Genomic DNA, 22,319 nt, shown 5'->3' on the forward strand with positions numbered 1-22,319 from the left:
GCAAAATCACTAAACAGTTATGTCCCATGTGCCCCCCCTTCAAGTTGCTGACTAACTCTGAGTTAGAGAGGAAGTAGTGTTCTATTCTGTTATGTTATGTTAGACATCCACTCACTCCAGCCTTTATACATTACATTTTTGGCTAACTAACTATATTAGAAACATTTTTAATTTATTAAATTTTTATTTTTACACTGAACTGTTCCTTTAAAGAGCAACAGAGATACAGTTATTGGCAATGACAGGAAGGTAATGGAGAGAAAACGACAGAGCAAGAAGTAAAAACAGCAGAGTAAATAAAAACAGTTACAATATCAAACGCTACACTTAATCTCCTTTTAGAAAACATTGGGCCCCATACAAATTGAGTGGAAGGTGGTGCTCAAACTGCGGCCTTCAATTGGGCAGCATGGTACCAAAACTTAGAAACCAAAGCACCAATAAAAACACAGCAATATGTATTCTGCTGGGCTTATGGCACTCCGGTTCTTGTATCCACTAAATAAATGGAGGTATCTGGGCAATAATTGTGACCCTACAGCAAGAGTCAGTTCTCACTTTCTGAATATTATTATATAGAGAACCTGTTTATATAGAAGGAATGACATTTCTATACACTGCACTGAAATAGAGAACGACTCCTACGTTCAAGTATCTTGGCATATATCAAACACTAGATGGGCTTCTGGTAGACTCTTTGGGATGTCTGTATAATAACCACACAATAGCCATGAATTAACCAGAGCACAAGACTGATCACAAGTTTATTTTAAAGACCCATGATGCCAGCCACGTCAAGCACTGAACTCTAAGGTTCATGATCGTGGCCATGTCTTGAGTTATGGGCAGCAGCACTGTTACAATGAGGCAACATATAGCCCTCCCTCCCGGCACAGGAGCCAGATAAGGCAAAGGATGGTATAAACCATGCAATAGTAACAATGAATGATGTAGGTGTGCAATAAATATTTTCAGGTTTTTGTCCCTTTTCAAAACATTAACAGGTTTAAAAAAAAAAAACAGTTTTAGCACCACCTGGTCTTGTTAGATTACCAATCTATAATTAAAATCTGAATTATATTAAGACTTTGATAGAAATATATCACACAAAAAGGTGTGGATATTGGTCATTTGATCGCTAAACTGGTAAATCGGGCCAAGCCATTCAAATCTCATTTCCTAAAACATAATGTAGAGAAGAAAAAAAACAGTTCTGGGCTAAGAAATTCTAATCTGGGAACATTTATTTCACACCTAGGAAAATGATTAAAATGGCAAATGTCATCATTGGTCGGTCTCTTCATCGCTAGCTTCGATTCGTCGAGGTCCGTAAAGAAGGACATAAGCTATGTGCCAATCTCCCCCTCCAGATAATCGCAGAATATCTTCAGGAGACACAATGCTTACTTTGTCGTCGTCAAATTTAATCCATTCATCTAAGGAACAAAGCAGAAGTAAAAGCATGAGCCATAACCTGAAAGGCAGCAATATGTTAGGGTGAATCTATATTGACAACCAGCTTCTGAAGAACTAGACACAAATTTGTTTTTTTTAGTCCTCAGAAAATTCAAACTCTTGAATTAAAAACACTGCTCAGATTATTCCTAGTAAAAGATGGTAAATTAAAATTTTCAACTTTTTTTTGTCATAACAAATTTAAATTTAAAGGAGAATTCATCCCTTAATAAAAAAAAACCCTTCCCCCAGCCTACCCGCACCTCCCCCCGGGCAAATGTCCCTCATTTTTAACTCACCCCTCAGTGCAGATTCTGGCTTCGGAGTTCACGGCAGCCATCTTCTTTTTCTCCGGTAATCTTAGTGTCTTGACGGCATTTTCGGTGCATGCGCAGTAGGAGTAAATTTCCGATCCGAACAACTGCGCATGCGGCTAAAGTCATGAAAATTTCCATGACTTTCAGCGAATGCGCAGTGGTTCAGGACCGGAAATTTACTCCAACTGTGCATGCGCCGAAACTTCCGAAAAAGACCGAAGAAAGAAAATTGCGCCCGTGAACTCCGAGACCAGAATCTGCACGGAGCGGTGAGTAAGAAATTTAGTGGCATTTGCCTGGGGAGGATTTTTCTTATTACAGGTTGAATTCTCCTTTAAAAGCACCAACTTGAATGTAAATTCGAATGTTAGATTTATCACATCTTGACCATGGAAACCGTTCTAATTCAAATATTCGCCCCTGAAAACCTGTCGACTTTATTTACAAGTCAATGGCAGAGGTCAGATGAACTATTTGACTATGTTAATTGTCTTCCTGGCAATTTAATCAGAGGAAAACTTGATCGAATTAGATTCGGGTTGGGACTAATCCGTTGAATATTAGACGTTTGAGGTTTTTCATAAATAACCTTCAATTCGAGTTGTGCGTATATTCTAATTTATTAGAGTAAAAAAAAAAATATTCACATAAATTCGAAATTCAGCCTTTGATAAATAACCCCCTAAGGTTACACTAAGCTTACCGTGTTTTCTCTTTACCCAGGATAAGTAGTGTCCTGAAGAACTTGATCTTCCTTGATGAGTTAGAACTGCCTGCAGCTCATAGTAACCACAATTAATTGAGCCAACATCTGGAAAAGAGCAAGTAAAAACAGAACACCGCAGATGAAATGTGGACCGAGGCTCTGGAGAAAGTCCCTGAAATAAGTCTGTCCATGAGAGATTTTCATGACTATGACATCCTACACAGTGTACCAAATTGTTCCCACAGACATCTCATTTATATGGGTTCCTTTTTCCAGGTTTTCTGGGCGTGCCCTACCATTCATGGTTTCTGGATGGCTGTCCCATCATAAAAATTTTGTATTATATACACAAGCTGCTGTGTAACCATGGAGCAGCCCTTCAAGCACAGGATACACAGTAGATAACAGATAAGTTATGTAGAATCCTATTGTATTTTACAAAGCTTATTTGTTATCTGCTATGTAAACCTGAGCCTTGTGCCTTTCTTCTTTTTAGTTTTGAATGGCTGCCCCCAGGACTACACAGCAACTTGTTTATATAAACTATAGTAAAGTTTCTGAAGCAAAAATAGCAATTGTACGAGTGCAGGGCAACAGAACATATCCTTAGTTTTGTCATTTCCCAATATTTGTTTCTCTAGATTATCAATTGGCATCTGGGTGATCTTGGCCTAATACCATAGGAATAATTGTGTTACAGCTATTATTCTATGTTAAAACACAATTTAATGCAGGGGATATTGACAACTGCACCTCCCTCAGCTACTGGAAGAAACTGGAAAAAAACAAACTGGTTTATATGGCACAAGGTTGTCCCAGCTAAATCCGGGTGCCATCCCACCGGCGATTTACATTCTAGCCGGCGGGAGGCAGTTCTGGGAGAAGAAGAGATTTGTCTCTGGGCGACTAATCTCCCCGAATCTGAGCGAGTGTCTCTGCCCTAAGTCTACTAGAAAATCATGTAAACATTAAATAGTATTCACAGTTGTGTATGTTAGAGCCACAAATTACTAGATATATGTATATCTATATATATATATAGATATATATATCTATATCTATATCTATATATATATATATTGCACATATGGTATATGTATATGCCAAGGTTTAAAGAAGGACTCTTTGCCAATCACACTCTTTTCAGATACAAACTGTTTACGTTTCCCTCATTTTACATTGTTGTTTTGTGGTCCCACCTATAGATTATGGATTAAACATTTCTCTGTTTTTTTCCATTTTCCTGGATTTTCCCAATTTTTTCTGGTCCCCTGAAAAATGCAAAATGGGGGTTCTACTGTATGAAAAAAATCTGTATTTTTAGGGTTACTGCACTTTTGCTAATAAATAAACTGCAATTATTCATTTCCCTGAAATTTATATCCAGCCAGGGAAAGAAATTGTAACTTACCACCTGGAAAGGCATAAGGTTCATACCGAACTTCTCTCTGGGCCATTTGCTTTGCCTACAATAAAACAAATTGAAAAAACAGCTATAAGTTTGCCAGGATTTGTTTATAAAAAGTAACAACCTAAGGCTATTGTGAGACGCAATTGTGTTTACACAACGAAGGCCATTTAAAAAGGAATTTTACCATCAAACTGAGAGGCAGCGCTATTATTATAGAACATATCAGTTCTCTTCAGCTACTAGTTGCAGGAGGTATTGCATCAGATAAAAATGAGAAAACATGAGACAGAAATATTTCCATCATTCCGGCAGATTCTTACTTTGGGTGCTTGCTCTGGAACTTTATCTTCTACTTGCTTGAATTTGGAACGATATGGAACCATCTTTTCTTGGAGATCCGGTGTACATAATTCATATATGTCCAACATCAGAGGAAATTTCACATCCTGGGGTAGATAATTAGACATTTGCTTAGATGGTTTTATGTGCCACTGTACATCATTTTTTACAATGAATTGAAGGCAGCAAGCAGATTAATCAAGTTTTACCCAATCCACACTAAACAAATATACGTGTTCTAGATAAACTACAACTCTCCCCAGCAATACAAACGAGTTCATTAGAATATATTCTATTTACAAACTCAAACAATACAATGTGCCATTTAAAGGGGTGGTTCACCTTTAAGTTAACTTTTAGTATGCTATAGAATGGCAAATTCTAAGGAACTTTTCAATTAGCCTTCAATATTTATTTTTAGTAGTTTTTTTAATTATTTGTCTTCTTCTAAATCTTTCCAGCTTTCAAATGGGGGACACTGAGCCCATCTAAAAACTACAGAGCATTTGTTTGGACTAGATTATGCCAGATCTCTGCTTGGGTCACTACAGACTTTATATTCATGGAGTAAAGAAATTAACAGTTTTGTTTTTAAGGTAAATTAACTTTTGTGATTAAAGCCATGTGCTTTAATATACATATTTCTCGCAAACCGTTGTTTAGTTGATCAGACAGGTTAAAAGATTTATATCGGCTACCGATAAGATATCTGCATGTATTGCCAGTGTATATCTGACAATATCAGTGGGTGCCGGTCAGTAGTATTTGTGAGGCATAACTTTTGTACGATTGCGGTCTGTCAATTCATGGCCAGAACATTGTCGTATTTGCTATTTTGCTACTTATTTTAATCTGAATGGTTAATGGTAGATCGCTAGACTGTAACGAATAAGCGTTTGTCACACAAAGAATAAAATCTGCATGTCTATGGCCAGATTTATTTTAGATACTCATTTGCTTGCATATTCTATACTGCTTTATTTTGGCAGCTCTCATACATAAAGAATAATACAAATAGGAAGTGCATTATATGTACACAGGTTAAGTAACCTTCCTAAGGCTGCTGGAGAATGTTGAAAAGGGGGCCAGCAGGTCAGTAGAAATACACAATGTTTCTAAATGAAAAAAAAATTGTTCAGATAATAACAGTGATTAAGTAAATAAGTCAAACCTTAAGAACTTTGGCATTCACAGATTCCTTCTCTTTGTAAAAGAATCGGACCATCTGGATAGTCAGGTAGGCAGGTAAACGACTGATCCTGGACTAAAGGATTTAAACAATATTAGATATTTCTATGGTTGAACAAGCTAAATATATTAGCTGCAGATATGGAGAATTATTTACAATCAGATTTTATCTACAATGTATTAATGCACCACGTTAGTTGCATTAATTGTGTCTAATTTGTTTTTTGCAGGAGGAAGTCAGAGAAGAGAAATAAAAAGTGACTGCTTTGTGAAGGCAGCTGTTGTACCCATTCAATACCAAGCAGGCTTTGGGGCTGGTACAAAATGGAAATTCTGTTGTAAATGGTTCAGCTGCATTTATGAAATCAGTTTTTTTTACTCGCTAAATAAAATGAAACATTTTCAATATATTAGGAATATAAAGAAACTTACAGTTTTGTTATACAGAGCATTTCTTTGCAACGATGGAGAAAATTTTGTGATTTCTTCTTGAAGGCGCTGAAAGTTATAAAACAATTTATAAATGAAAACGATTTAGACACACAAAAGCACAGAATCACAGACAATAACTGTATTTCGATAACAAATCTGTGTTTTTAGGCCATAGATAAATAAAAGTTTAGTCCTTCGGTACATACCCTTTTATTTTAATTTTCATGAATATGAGAGTCCTTTTAAAAAGTAGGAACAAAATCAGCTCCCATAGAACAATGAACAAATGATACTCACCAATTTGAGGCCAGTGAAGAGATATTTCACTTCCTGGTTAATAAAACAGCTAAGCTGCAACTGGGTCTCTTTACTTTTAGTAACTTCCTCTTCTTCAGATTCAGTACATTTCATGCTGTTTGTGCCATTAAGGAAATCCAATGCACGGAAGCAGTGACTTGCCATATACACTGGGGAAAACGTAATGTTCTTTGTAAGAGTTCTTTCCATAGCACTGGACATGGGCATTTTTATTTGATGGTTCACGTCATGGTCTAGTAAAAGTATACAGATCATAATATAATGAAATAATATCAGAAATATAAGTATTGAACTCGTCAACATTTTTCTCAGTAAAATATATTTCTAATGGGGATATTGACATGGAATTTACACCAGACGTCGGTAACAACCCAAGTGATCCAAACATACAAAAATCTCAAATCAAATAAGTCCATAAATTAAGTTATGTGTAGTAAAATGGAATGACACAGGGAATAAGTATTGAACACATGAAGAAAAGGAGGTGCAAAAAGGCATAGAAAGCCAAGAAACCTGCTGAAATCTGTCAGTATTTAGAAAGCAATCCTGTCCCCTATCAGTGCAAATTAATACCAGCTGGTTTAGTCCTAATTGATGGTCTATAAAAAAAGGTTTCTCATTACCAAGGTATCACACAAGAAGCATCTCATGATGGGCAAAAGCAAAGAGCTCTCAAGACATATTTGATGGCATTGGTTACAGACGTATTTCTAAGATTCTGGATGTTCCAGTGAGCACCTTTGGGCCATAATCCAGAAATGGAAAGAACATGATTTCATCCTAAACAATAAGCAATGCACTCAACCCACATGGCCTCTATGTATGCTCACTGTTTAGGACTCCACTGCTGAATAAAAAGCATGTCGCATTTTGTTTAACACAAAATTTGGACAAGTCAATGAAATTCTGGGAGAATATAATCTTGTAAAACGGGACCAAAATGTAACTCTTTGGATGTGATTGCACACACCATATTTGGAAGAGAAATGACACGGCACATCACCCCAAAAACACCAGTGAAGTTTGAAGGTGGGAACATCATAGTGTGGAGCTGTTTTTCAGCATATGGTACTGGCAGACTTCATATAACTGAAGGAAGGACATATGAAGAAATTTAGTGGGACATTCTTGATAAGAATCTGCTGCCATCTACCAGGATGCTGAAGATGAAACGAGGGTGGACATTCCAGCAAGACAATGATCCCAAACACACAGCCAAGGAAACTCTATATTGGTTTCAGAGAAAGAAAATAAAGCTGCTAGAATGGCCCAGTCAATCACCCAACCTGAATCCAACTGAAAATCTATGGAAAGAACTGAAGATCAGAGTTCATAGAAGAGGCCCCGGAACCTTCAAAATATGAAGACAGTTGTGTGGAAGAATGGGCCAAAATCACACCTGAGCAATGCATGTGACTAGTTTCTCCATACAGGAGGCATCTTGAAGCTGTCATTACCAACAAAGGCTTTTCTACTATAATACTTTAAGTTTAAGTATTAAAGGGCATGTAAAGTCAAAAATAGAATAAGGCTAGAAATGCTGTATTTTGTATACTAAATATAAACATGAACTTACTGCACCACAAGCCTAATCAAACAAATAATTTATGCTTTTAAAGTTGGCTACAGGGGGTCACTATCTTGTAACTTTCTTAAACATCTTTGCCTGACCCTGCACATGCTCAGTGTGGTCAGGGCTGCTTAGGGATCGTCATAAACAAAGCTGCTTGAGTTCTGCATGGCTGGGAAATAAGGTGGGGGCTCCCCCTGCTGTTCATAAGTATGATTGTTTTCAATACTCAGCAGTTAGGGACCGTCTGACAATTCCTATCCACAACAGTAAATGAAGGGAGAATTTCACTGCATACAGTCAGGTTTCTTATAAAAACGGTACACATTTTTTAATTAAAGTATTCTGGACAAAGCGTTCTTTTTCATTAAAGAAAGTAAAAATGGGATTTTATTTTATTGCCTTTACTTCCCTTTAAATAAACGTCAATAAGCATGTTCAATACTTATTCCCTGTGTCATTCCACTTTACTACACATAACTTAATTTATGGATTTATTTGTTTTGAGTTCTTTGTATGTGTGGATTACTTGGGTTGTTATCGACATCTGGTGTAAATTCCATGTCATTAGCCCCCTTAGAAATATATTTATTGAGAAAAAAATGTTGAAAAAGCATTCAATACTTATTTCTACTGCTGTATAGTTATACTAGACCATGACGTGAACCAATCAATCATAAAAATGCCCTTGTCCTGTGAAGAGAACCCTTACATTTAAACTTTGAACAATATTACTTGCACACACTCATACATGCAATCCACTTCTGCACAGAGGAGATTAGACCTGCTCACGGTACGCCAAGCAGGCTGGGATTTAACTCTACAGCCAAGAGCAGACCAAGTTCATTAAAGCCTGTCACTAAATGGTTTAGGGATTAAAAAAATTTAAGCTCAACCTAACCCACAGCCAATGAATTAATGTGCCCTGCATCCTCCCTTTATGGAAAAACTTTTGTGGTATAAGAATCTTGGGGTGATTGATCTGCCAAAATACTCTAATGAATTTCAGCCTCTAGTAAAGAATGACTTAATCCCTGTAATTCATGGCTGTCCTACACAATGTCACAGACAATCATAGGAAAAATAGAAGACTGACAAAGCTGTAACTTCCTACCTTCAGCAATCATGGGAGTGGAGGGCTTCCTCTGCTGCTATATGGGCTCCTGAGAGGAAGTATACACTAAAGATACACTTCCAGGGTTGGGATTTTCTGCATGCATCCACCACCTAGCAGGTTCTTCTTCATTTAGCTCATAAAAATTTTCCTTCCCTATTCACACCATATGAATTGCTTCTGTTCAGCAACCACAAATACACAAATGTATTTTGGAAACCAGTGTGTTTCTTTTAAGTCAAATCCTGCTTGCTGGATTATTTCACTACTGCATCCCAAAACACAAAGTTTACACATTAAATAAAAGAATCTTGACTGTGGAACAGCATAAAGGATACGTTGACTCAAACTCGATGCCAAAAAACTGATCGATGAAGCTATTTTTCTTTGAGGCTGTTGCAGCTGCTCCTGAATCTGTCTGTATGTGACAAAATGTAGCATTAAAGGGGTGGTATACATAGGTTAACGTTTAATATGTTATAGAACAGCTAATTCTATGCAACTTTTCAATTAGCAATCATTTTTTCTTTTATATAGTTTTTGAATTATTTGCCTCTTTACCGTTTTCAAATTGGGGTCACTGACCTCATCTAAAAACAAATGATCTGGAATGCTACAAATTTACTGTTATTGCTCCTTTTTATAACTTGTCTTTCTGTTCAGGCCCTCTCCTATTCATATTCCAGTCTCTAATTAAAATCAATGCATAGTTGTTAGGGGAATTTGACCTCTAGCAACCAGACTGCTGAAATTGCAAAAAGCTAAATAACTCAAGAGTCACAAGTGATAAAAAAAATAAAAACCAACTGCATGGTCTCAGAATATCACCGTCTACATCATACTAAAAGTAAATTTAAAGGAGACATTTTGTGTAAAAAATAAGAATGTACCAGTGCATTACACTCATTTAGATATAGAAGAATTGTGGTTTAAAAAGTAGTGTTTCAGGCGGATTTATTGAATATTTCTGCAAAATAATCATTCCCTTCCACTACCTGCTCCCTGAATTGTGCCTCCAAAACCTGCCAGGGGCCAGTGTGTAATATATTGCTTGCCAGCCAGTGATTGGGGATTGTAGATGTATTCTCTGACAGTTTGCTAATTGTATATTTGCATGTGTGTATTTTTAAAAATGATTTAAATTTTTTGTTGCACAGCAGTCAGGCTTGGAATTTTACCCTAGCAACCAAGCATCAGCAGCATTGTTATCATCATCATCATCATGTTAGACTGTATGATAAATACCAGAGGGCCAAAATATACAAAGCAAGCAACAACAAGAACAGTGATAAAAACTGAAGCCAGTCAGTTTTGTTCCCTGTCAGTGACCCCCAAATTGAACTGCAGGCCAGAAAAAGACAGATTTGGAAGAACTATTACAAAACAAGATATCAAAATGTTTTTTAAAAGTTAACATCCTCTTTAAGATTGTAATGGTGTCTAAAAAAGAAACACATACACAACCATATCTGGTGGTTATACTACCCTGAAGGGGGTTACAATATCAAAACACCGTGTGTACAGCTGGTCTCCCACATACTATGGTAATCGTTTGTGCAGCACCTTAGTTAGTATCTGCCTATAGCAGCATAATTACCTCCATATCAGAATCTCCTTCTGTTGATTCTAACTTCTGCTGCAGCACTCTCATTACTTGCACCCAGCATTCATTAGCATCCTGCAAAAGAAGAATTTGGCAAAGGTAAATAAGAAACAAGGTAATGTAAAAAAAATCCTATGCTTTTATAAAACTACAATAACCCATGTTAAAAGCTTACATGTCAACATATTCCATCAGGGATAATAAAGGGGCAAACTGGGAGCTGCAGTTCATATCAAATGGAATAGATGAGAAGCCAATCCATCAGGCATGGATTTAAGATGCTCTTAAAGGGGTTGTTCACCTTTAAATTAACTTTTAGTATGATGTAGAGAGGGATATTCTGAGACAATTTGCAATTGGTTTTCATTTTTTATTATTTGTGGATTTTGAGTTTTTTAGTTTTTTTTTATTCAGCAGCTCTCCAGGTTGCAGTTTTAGCAGTCTGGTTGCTAGGGTTCAAATTACCTTAGCAACCATGCACTGATTTGAATAAGAGACTGGAATATTAATTGGAGAGGGCCTGAATATAAAGATAAGCAATAAAAAGTAGCAATAACAATACATTTGTAGCCTTACACAGCTTTTGTTTTTAGACCCCCATTTGAAAGCTAGGAAGAAGAAGGCAAATAATTCAAAAACTACAAAAAAATTATAATTATAATTGCTTAGAATTGTCCATTCTATAACATACTAAAAGTTAACTTGAAGGTGGACTGCCCCTTTAACATACTTTATTACTTAAATAGCAGACCATTTACCTGTTGAAGATACTGCCCTTGATCCCCTTTCTCAGCAAACTGCGGGAAAGCCATGTGTAGAAACTGGAGGAGGATGATTGGTGGGATACTGGATGACGTTTTATCCATAGAGTCAAACAAATCTCTAAGAGCTGGAATGTAAGAGGAACAACACACATATAACATACATACACAAGCAGACACATATGAAGCGTCCAAAGCCATACAATAAGGGGGCTTTATTTATCATCAAAAAAATAATTCAAGCTCCCCAGGAGTCAACAGAAGGATATTCTACTCTATGTGATTGTATTTATTTTAAGGGACAAATGGCAGAATCTTCTGATAAATTTGCCTATAAAGATCCCACACAGTTGAATACAGAGCAGCGGAATTACTGTGGAGCTCTTTATCTAGTTATCCACGAAGGATAGAATTTATCTTCAGTGCTAGAACAAACAAAAATACTTGGGTATTGAGCTGCCTACTAATACCAAATAGGAAAGGAATGTCTTCTGCTGCTCAAAGCAAAAAATAACTGACCCACGTTTTTAGCTTTGATAAATGTCAATTCTCCTTTCAGGAAAATTTGAATATGGTAGAACACACATTTTACGTTTTTCAGGGGACCAGAAGAAAATGGTGTAAAAATGGTGTAAAATCCAGGAAAATGAAAATTCAGGGAAATGTATTATGGCGGGATCACAAAACAAAAATGTAAAATGAAGGAAAACTTAAAATCAGAGGTTTCACTGTATATCCAACGGATCAATATAAATTTTTGGTGGTCCCTCAATCCATATGTTTCAGGGTATCTTCAACAGAGTAGTAGCCCCGTCCAGCCACAAAACTTCCAAATCAGTTTAAGAATAGACTGGAGACCCACAGCAAATTCAGTGTAATTTCTCACAACTTGTACAAGCACCTTGTGAAGGATATTTAGATCCGAAACATGTTGTGAGAAATAAATTACACTGAATTTGCTGTGGGTCTCTACTGTATATCCAACAGATCAAACTGCTGGGAATCCTTTTGGATTCATCACTTAGCTCTTTCATCGATAAGCTCCATACTTATAACCAAAACACTGTATTAGTCAAATCATGACACCTATTTTTTTTTCATAAAATACATATACTGCTAATTAGAAGGAAGAAAATATAAAACAGACCTGCAGTAATATACTGGGCAGAGGCCATTTCACCTGAAGCTCTCAAGGCACCCGTATACCTAAAAACAAATTATATAAAAATGCATGATAGCTATGAATGCTATGCTATGAAAAGTCCTAGCAAAGATCAAGAAAGAAATGCATTTTTTACTCAAGTCTCTTAAAGGGGTGGTTCACCTTTAACTTTTAATATGATTGTAGACATTTATATTCCAAGACTATTTGAAATTTATTTTAGTGTTTTTTTTTATTATTTAGGTTTTTGTTCAGCGGCTCTCCAGTATGGTGCAATTTACCTTGGATGATAAATAAGAGAGGGCCTTAGTAGAAAGTTAGGTAATAAAAAAAATAGCCAAATTGTAGCCTCATAGACAAATAGTTCCTAGGTCAATAATCCTCCATCTGACAGTGGAAAGAGGAAGAAGTCAAATAAACTATTAAAAAATAAGACAAACTAGAATGTTGCTAAGAGATTCTATAACAAACTAAAAAATTTACTTAAAGGTGAACTACCCCTTTATGTGCAATACAACCCTACCAAGGGGTTCAATTTGGCACGCCTCGTTTTTTGCACACTGGGCTATGTAACCATTTTCATCTATAAGGTCCAATCATTAGTCTCTTCTAACAAGAACCCGACAGCTGGTAGGCAATACACCTTTTATGCCCAGGGAAGGGGGCATTTTGCATCTGCATTACTATTGTGGGTGCATACATTTTCTATTCTGTTTAAAAGTTTGGGCCTCTGTAGTCCAGTTACTTTACAAGAAATTAAAACTTTCACTGCAGGACATGAACATAATGTACAAAAAGTTTGGGAACCCTTCCATTTAATTTACTACAGGTATGGGATCTATCATCCAGAAACCTCTAAATTATGGAATGGTTGTCTCCCATATTTTATCCAAATAATCAATTTTTTTAAAAATGATTTCCTTTTTCACTGTAATAATAAAACAGTAACTTGTACTTGATCCAAACTAAGATATAATTAATTCTTATTGGAAGCAAAACCAGCCTATTGGGTTTATTTAATGTTTACATGATTTTCTAGTAGACATAAGGTGTGAAGATCCAAATAACAGAAAGAACGGTTATGCAAAAACCCCCAGGTCCCGAGCATTCTGGATAACAGGTCTTATACCTGTAGTGTCATTTCTTTTGTAATGTCTCAGTTTTCAATTGACTGATCAGGCCTTTACTTGGTCTCTGAAAGGCAATTTCAGGGTGTAGTGCTTACTCTCAACAGAACATGTAATGTGAACCGTGCCCAAAATTTTGAACATGACTGTATGTTCACACTTTATTCAAATCCATTGTATTTTACTTAGTGCACAAGCAGCATGTACAGGTCTCTACACAAAGTTCCCTTAAAGTCAAACATGAAATAACTGCATGCTCCACTTATTAGTAGAAGTATATGTAGTATGTATATAAGCAGAAATAGGGGGCAGTTAAATATAAATGGTAAGTAAATTGCCTGAACCCTGTATGTTTGCCATGGGACTTATTATATGTGATTTGCACAAACTTCAATTTGAAAAACCATGCATATAATTTCTCAACAAACAAAGCATAATCTCAGCGAAAACAGACATCCTGTAGAGTGATAAGTTTGATGGCACTAAGGCACAAGATACTTTGGGAAGAATGTACTTATATGTACACAGTACACAATTAGTCAATTGGTAGAAACAGTTAATGGAGTTAAAATGTTTTTTTTTTTTTACAGTTATGGAATTAGAAATAATACGTTTAGCATGTTGTTTTTGACATGTAAAACAACTCCCATGTCCAAGACGTTTTGTTTGTTGTTCCCTTAGAAAACAAAACAAGCACTTGATTTAAAAGGGTGGTTTGCCTTTAAATTCACTTTTAGTATGTTATAGAATGGCTAATTCTAAACAACTTTTCAACTGGCCTTAATTTTTTCTTTGTTATAGTTTTTTAATTATTTGCCGCCTCCGGACTCTTTCCAGCTTTCAAACGTGGGTCACTAACCCCCATCTAAAAATGCTCTGTAATAGTGATGCGAGAGCCGACCCGATACCCGCGGGACCCGCTCGTTTACTGGCGGGTTCGGGTCGACCTCTTCTCCTGCTCTCCCCGCCCCCTTCCGACTTTATATAGCCGTGCGCCTGCTCTTCCTGCCCCTTTTGCTGACGTCATTGGCGGTGTGGGTGGGCTTAAGGCGGGCAGGAAAACCTCTTACTCTGTAAGGCTACACATTTATTGTTATTGCTACTTTTTATTCAGATCCTCTTCTATTCATATTCCTGTCTCTATTTCAAATGAATGCATGGTTACTAGGGTAATTTGCTGAAATTGCTGGAAACTGGAGGGCTGCTGAATAAAAAAATCTAAATAACTCAGAAACCACAGAAAAAAAACAAAAACCAGTTGCAAATTATCTGACAATATCACTCTCTACATCATATTAAACTGTAATTCAAAGGTGAAACCCCTTTTAATTAGTTAAGACTAATTCAAATGAGCAGCTACAAAACTAAAACAAAGTGTATTTAATATACCTTTTGAGTGCTTCCTTCAGCTCTGGAACAGATCGGATACACTGAACAGTAGCATTCATGTAACATGTGTTACCAAGGTTTGTTAAGCCACAAGGTAACTCCATCTGCAGGAGGGAGGATACAACAGATGAATCTGCCTACATCTATATACACTCACACATTTACATTACACCACACATGGCTGAAAATATTCACACATCCCATACTAAACTAAAACACCACTACGTCATACAATGAGGTTCTTGAGAATTCTGTACTTCATACTTTGCAAGAACAGGTTGGGCAATGCTCTTTCCTGTTTCAGCACAATAATTCCCTGTGCCCAAAGTAAGTTTTGTACAGAACTGGAGTGCCAAGATGTGGAAGAACTTGACTGGCCTGTAGAACACTGTGTGATGAACTGGAATACCAGCTGTGTGCCAGACATGATACATAACATCAGTGCCCAACGTCTTGAGAGGACCAATTTCATATTTATAGGGAATGCCTGAAATGCTCTTCAACCTAAAGCACTTTCAGGCTAAAACGAACCAGTACTGGTTCTGCCAGGCCTTTAACAACAAAAAACATCAGGGAAAATCAGAATTAAATATAAAAAGAATACTTACAGCAGAAGCCAGCTGCTCTTCTGTCATGTCTTCTACAAAAACAGGTCTTACTGCAGGTTCCTCTGGCAGAGCTTCAGCAGATCCCATCATTAATAAGGTCATGCCCTGATAACAGACACGCATTCAGTATGTACATACATACATTATATCTGTACAGTTAAGTCCATAAATCTTTGGACAGAGACAACTTTTTTTCTAATTTTGGTTCTGTACATTCCCACAATTAATTTTAAATGAAACAACTCAGATTTTCTGAAACTGAACTGCAGACTTTCAGCTTTAATTCAGTGGGTTGAACAAAAAGACTGCATAAAAATATGAGGAACTAAAGACTTTTAACACAATCACTTTATTTCAGAGGCTCAAAAGCAATTGGACAATTGACTCAAAGGCTATTTCATGGGCAGGTGTGGGCAATTCCTTCCTTTATTCATTATCAATGAAGCAGATAAAAGCCCTGGAGTTGATTTGACTGTGAACAGACAACATGCGGTCAAAAGAGCTCTCCATGCAGGTGAAACAAGCCATCCTTAAAGGAAAACTATACCCCCCAAACAATGTAGGTCTCTATTAAAAGATACTGAGTAAAACAGCTCATGTGTAAAACCCTGCTTCATGTAAATGAACCATTATCATAATAATATACTTTTTCAGTAGTATGTGCCATTGGGTAATCATAACTAGAAAATTGCCATTTTAAAAAATAAGGGCCGCCCCCTGAGATCGTAAGATTCACTGTGCAAACATACACACCACATGTAAGGTCACATGAGCCAATTAACAGACAGAGTTAGCCTTTTGCTTCCTCACTTCTTCCTGTTACAGTTAGTGTTGTAGTATTTCTGGTCAGGTGATCTCTGAGGCAGCACAGATAGAGTCACGAAATGGTGGTTCAAGGCAAGAGGTGTAAAAGGGCAATATTTATGTAAATATATATTCCAGTTTGGTAAGATTCTTTAATATGTCATTCAATTTGATATAAACTATCTGTTGCTTAAGTATTCATTTTGGGGGTATAGTTTTCCTTTAAGCTGCAAAAAACAGAAAAAAAACCATCCAAGAAATTGCTACAATATTAGGAGTGGCAAAATCTACAGTTTGCTACATCCTGAGAAAGAAAGCAAGCACTGGTGAACTCAGCAACGCAAAAAGACCTGGACGTGCACGGAAGACAACAGTGGTGTATGATCGCAGAATCATCAAGAATAGAAAGGCTACCTTTCCAGCACAGTTCTCGAAAACCATTCTTTGGACAGTTGAAACCAAGATCAACCTCTACCAGAATGATAAGAAAAAGCATGATCCAAAGCATACCACATCTCTATAAAACATGGTGGAGGCAGTGTGATGGCTTGGGCGTGCATGGCAGCCAGTGGCACTGGGACACTAGTGTTTATCCATGATGTAGAGGACACACAGCCAAAGCAACCCAGGAGTTTATTAAAGCAAAGAAGTGGAATATTCTGAATTAAAGCTGAAAGTCTGCAGTTCAACTGCATCTGAGTTGTTTAATTTAAAATTCATTGTGATAATGTACAGAACGAAAATTAGAAACAATTTGATATATGGACCTAACTGTATATACAGCTATGTGCAAAAAGACATCAAAAATGAAGAAAATAAGAGGTAACAGAAATACTTACAGACTTTATTTTTAAGTTTCCCCAGTCATCATCCTATGAAGAAGATAAAGAAAATATATACAGCTATCAGCCAGTGGTTTGTTTCTTTCCATGATACTTTCTTTTCTAGTTCCAACTTTTTGGAACTGCTGGCGTCAAAATGAGCATATTTTTCAGAAAACAGGAACATTTCTTAGTTTCAACCTTTTTTTACTTGTCTTTGTACCATTTACAATTAAATACGAGGTGTCAATGATTTGCAAACCATCCTATTATATTTTAATTTACATTTTACACAGTTCCAAAAAACAAGTTGTGCAAACATTGCAAATGCAAATTCACAGCATTCGCAAATTCAGCTTTTTCGGCTATACATTCTGCTGCATGCAAAAACCATAAATATTACTTTGTGACTACACATGGCATCGGTAAAGTGAGGATGAGGATGGCACCAAACAAAGGATAATAAGTACTACAATTTATACCTTTAATGTTCCTCCTTTTACCATAACCTTTTGTCTGTCTGGCTGCACTCCAGTCAGTGCAAACAGCTGCGCTTTGAAAACCATGGGGGGTTCATCAGTGTTCAGTTCCACATTGTCAAACTTCTCCTTTCCCCATTTGACGTTCACTGTCAAGGAAAAGCCCAATGACTAATTCACACAGAAATTGGAATTCTCAAAAGATATTACAGTTAATGACTAGTTTGCTGCATAGACTCAAACACCACAATCAAAACAACAAAAAAACCTTAACAGTGTAGTAGTCCAAATTCTATCTAAATAATAGCAAAATAGCCAACATAGTGCTGGCAGGCAGCATTCTTTTTCCTGAATATTTTTTGCTCTGTTATTATGGGATGAATTCACCTTTACAGTAAACTTTTAGTATGGTATCACACCAATAATGTGACACATTGGTTAAAGTATTGCAGTTTTGCAAACAATTATTAATTATTTTCATTTATCAATCTATTTCCTTTAACTCACCTGCCTATTTCTATTTCCTATATGGCAAAGAACAGAAACCCTATCTTGCTTTATGGCAGGGATTTTACATAAACTGCCAGGATTAGAGCCACTGTCGCACAACAGAAATCAGCATCAAAATATCCTTAAAGGAATAGTATACACTTTAGTCCAACATGTACACAATGAATAGTCATTGTGTAAACAGACAATTTGCCTCCCATTTGTCATGTTTCGCTCACTAAGTAACAAAAACCATAGTTGTAATTAGTGAGGAGCGAATTTATTCGCTAGGCATGGATCCGCAGCAAAATTCCGCCCTTTGCCACCTGCAAATTTTTTCGTGAAACTGCGGCAAAAAATTGCCATGACAAATACAGTACATCTATTGGCCTTGTGCTTTTACACAAGTCATGGAAATCCGAGGTCATTCCTAAAATAATCATATTATTCAACAAGGGGTACTTTATTTATTATAATACACAAGTTTTAGTATGTCATGTGACAAAAATGACAAAACTAAGCTCGGTTTATAACTGATGACATCGCTTATAGCCGTTTATATAGTGAATAAAGTACCCCCTATTGTAAAATACAAGGATATTATAAATTACCGAGGAGTTTCATGACCATATAAAAACATGAGGCCGAAGGCTAAGTGTTTTTATACAGGTCATGGAACTCCTAGGTAAATTCTAATATCCTCATATTTTGCAACTGGGGGTATTTTATTTATTATAATACACAAATTTTAGTGAGTCATGTGACAGAAATGACATCAGAACTCACCGTTTATAACTGATGACATCAGAACTCACCGTTTATAAGGATATAACTTACAAGATATTCATGGCTTTTGTGTATTATATACTGATAAACAGACAACCATGAATATCCTGTAAATGATATCCTTATAAACAGTGCTTAGAGATGTCAGTTATAATCGAAGCTTAGTCATGTCATTTCTGTCACATTTCCGTCACTCAATGAAACTTGTGTATTATAATAATATTAGGAGCCCTCTTGCCATTCCACGACCTGTATATATGGTCACGGAACCCTAGGGGGTACTCTATTCACTATATAAACAGCGTTTATTAATGTCATCAGTTATAATCAGTGGTTTGTGTATTATTAAAAAAATATTGTGGCCCCTGCTGTAGAATACAAGGATATCAGAAGCCCATTTGGAGTTCCATGACCTGTATAAAAGCAATCGGTCTATGGCCTTGTGTGTTTACATGGTGAATCCTTATACTTTACTACAGAGTAAATTATCCTCTATATATTTAGCACTTCTATACATTAAAAAGTAACTAAAAAGTAATGAAAATGTACGGAAAGAAAAAAGACAGCAGTAGTATGATGTACTTGTTGACAGAAGATCACCAGTTTTTGTGACACTAGGGGGCAGGTTTATCAAGGGTCAAATTGAAAATAGTACTTCGACTAGGGAATAGTCCAAATATGATTCGGAAAAAATTTGAATATAGAAATCTATCATGTATGGTTTCTTTAAAACTTTGACCATTCATGCTGTTTTATCCTATGGGGGACTTCCTAGAACCTATTTGGAGTCAATTGGTGGACTTTTAAAAATCAAAAAGTTTTTTTTGTTTTTGTAAATACTTCAAATCGAATTCGATTGAATACGATCGATCTTACTTTGATTTGAATACAGCCTATTCACCCGTAGAAAAAAAAACGTTGAAATTCAACCCTTAATAAATCTGCCCCTAGGTGTGGCTGCCAGCATATGCACTAGGAGAACTAAAGCCTACAAATAAATATAAGTAGAAATGCTGTAGTTTATATATTGAAGTTACTTTACCAGGCCAGAGGTTCAGCAGCCCTAAAATGAGCCTGATTTTTACCTTTTTTAGAGCAGCTCCCCATCTTGGTTCCTTACCCTGCCTTTTGAGTGTCAATGTGCATGCTCAGTGAACTCTAGTAGTATTTGGGTCTGAAATAAAAGCTGATGCTGCAGGGTTAGTTATTAAAGTTATTGTTCAGTATACAAATAAAAACTGGGTAAATAGATAGGCTGTGCAAAATAAAATATATTTCCAATATAGTTAGCCAAAAATATAATAATGTATAAAGGCTGGAGTGACTGGATGTCTAACAAAATAACCAGAACACTACTTCCTGCTTTGCAGCTCTCTTGGCTTCCACTGATTGGTTACCAGGCAGTAACCAATCAGTGACTTGATGGGGGGGCACATGGGTCATAACTGTTGCTTTTGAATCTGAGCTGAATGCTGAGGATCAATTGCAAACTCACTGAACAGTTATGTCCCATGTGGCTCTCCTTAAAGGGATACTGTCATGGGAAAAAAATGTTTTTCAAAATGAATCAGTTAATAGTGCTGCTCCAGCAGAATTCTGCACTGAAACCCATTTCTCAAAAGAGCAAACAGATTTTTTTTAATTCAATTTTGAAATCTGACATGGGGCTAGACATTTTGTCAATTTCCCAGCTGCCCCTGGTCATGTGACTTGTGCCTGCACTTTAGTAGAGAAATGCTTTCTGGCAGGCTGCTGTTTTTCCTTCTCAATGTAACTGAATGTGTCTCAGTGGGACATGTTTTTTTACTATTGAGTGCTGTTCTTAGATCTACCAGGCAGCTGTTATCTTGTGTTAGGGAGCTGTTATCTGGTTACCTTCACATTGTTCTTTTGTTTGGCTGCTGGGGGGAAAAGGAAGGGGGTGATATCAGTCCAGCTTGCAGTACAGCAGTAAAGAGTGACTGAAGTTTATCAGAGCACAAGTCACATGACTTGGGGCAGCTGGGAAATTGACAAAATGTCTAGCCCCATGTCAGATTTCAAAATTGAATATAAAAATATCTGTTTGCTCTTTTGAGAAATGGATTTCAGTGCAGAATTCTGCTGGAGCAGCACTATTAATTGATTCATTTTGAAAAAATGTTTTTTTCCCATGACAGTATTCCTTTAAAGTCGCACTCAGAGTTAGAGAGCTGAAAAGCAGGAAGTAGTGTTCTGTTCTATTAGACAGCCGCTCACTCCAGCAATTATACATTACATTTTGGCTAACTAACTATATATAAGCATTATTTATTTTGTACAGCCTATTTACCCAGCTTCTATTTTTACACTGAACTATTTCTTTAAATCCTACTGCAAAGCACTGGCTTATAAATGGCCATGCAATGTAAATGTGTTACCAATAGGCTTTGTATGGTGACTTCTATATTGTATACATGCAGTACATTGAGAGTGAGTCCCTGAGATCAAGAAAGTGACAGCAACACAGAGCATAAGTGTGTGTATGTGTAGATAGATAGATAGATAGATAGATAGATAGATAGATAGATAGAGAGATAGAGAGATAGAGCTAATTACAATCTACTAAACACCAACACTTTAATCTTCCATGTGGGGCTTTACACACCTTCAAACAAAATACACAAACAGAATCCCACACATGACAGGCATAAAACACCAAGCAAACGTCTCATTAAAATAGCTTCTATATCCCCTATCTGAACTATACCTCCCACCACTCTCCAACAGCAATACAGTCTGAAACCAACAGTAAAAAGAGACACACGCGTTAGACATCCCTCTCCAATAACCCTATAGTGTAAGAGTATGCAACAGTCTTCCGCCGAGGATGCTGGGAACTGGAGTTTAGCAAAGGTCGCGTGTGAGGAATCTCCGTAATATAAGCTGTGTCTCTATTACCTGAGTACAGGGGCATGCTGAGACAGTCCCAAGTTCCTCCGATACAGGATCAGTGCAGGCCTTTCCTATCTGCCTGTCTCATTCAAACACTGACCCGCACACCGGTGACGCTGCGAAATTGCACGCCGTGCGATCAGAGAGCCAATGAGAAGCTACAGCTACAAATTTTATCCAATGAGCGCTCAAATGCAAGTCCTCGCATCCAATAAGATATCTAAAGAATCCAGAGTCCAATTGGGTACCGCCGTCTTCCTCATTTACCCGGAAGGGATTGTGCTTCACATGGAATGCCGGATCAGCAAGGCCGGAAGTGAGGCATTACCGGCAAAAAGCAGCTACCGGGTTAAGTTTTTCTTATGATGAACCGAGGACAAAGTCTGTGGCTGTATGCTAATCATTAACCGTTACCTTATACCGATGTGAAAAAGAACCTTGAAACGCGAGAACAAATAAAAATCACAATGTTCTCATTACAGGTCATTACATACTGGACCTAATGGTTGGTAAATGTACCATATTGT

At 36.8% G+C, this 22,319-nt stretch overlaps 1 protein-coding gene across 1 annotated transcript; it reads right to left on the reverse strand.

The window, feature by feature from the left end:
- Positions 1-735: 735 nt before the first annotated feature.
- On the reverse strand, positions 736-21,859 carry usp14.S (ubiquitin specific peptidase 14 S homeolog; the record flags this gene model as incomplete). The annotated part of the gene is given in 16 exon segments (NM_001094403.1): positions 736-1,436; positions 2,476-2,583; positions 3,890-3,944; positions 4,210-4,335; positions 5,400-5,492; positions 5,849-5,914; positions 6,146-6,260; positions 9,189-9,268; positions 10,448-10,528; positions 11,212-11,342; positions 12,362-12,420; positions 14,893-14,996; positions 15,501-15,605; positions 17,144-17,176; positions 17,608-17,753; positions 21,799-21,859. Coding segments are annotated over 16 exon segments (1,470 nt in total). The 3' UTR covers positions 736-1,284.
- Positions 21,860-22,319: the final 460 nt, after the last annotated feature.

The sequence above is a fragment of the Xenopus laevis genome, chromosome 6S (genome assembly GCF_017654675.1).
Source record: "Xenopus laevis strain J_2021 chromosome 6S, Xenopus_laevis_v10.1, whole genome shotgun sequence".
In the NCBI taxonomy this organism is placed as follows: domain Eukaryota; kingdom Metazoa; phylum Chordata; class Amphibia; order Anura; family Pipidae; genus Xenopus; species Xenopus laevis.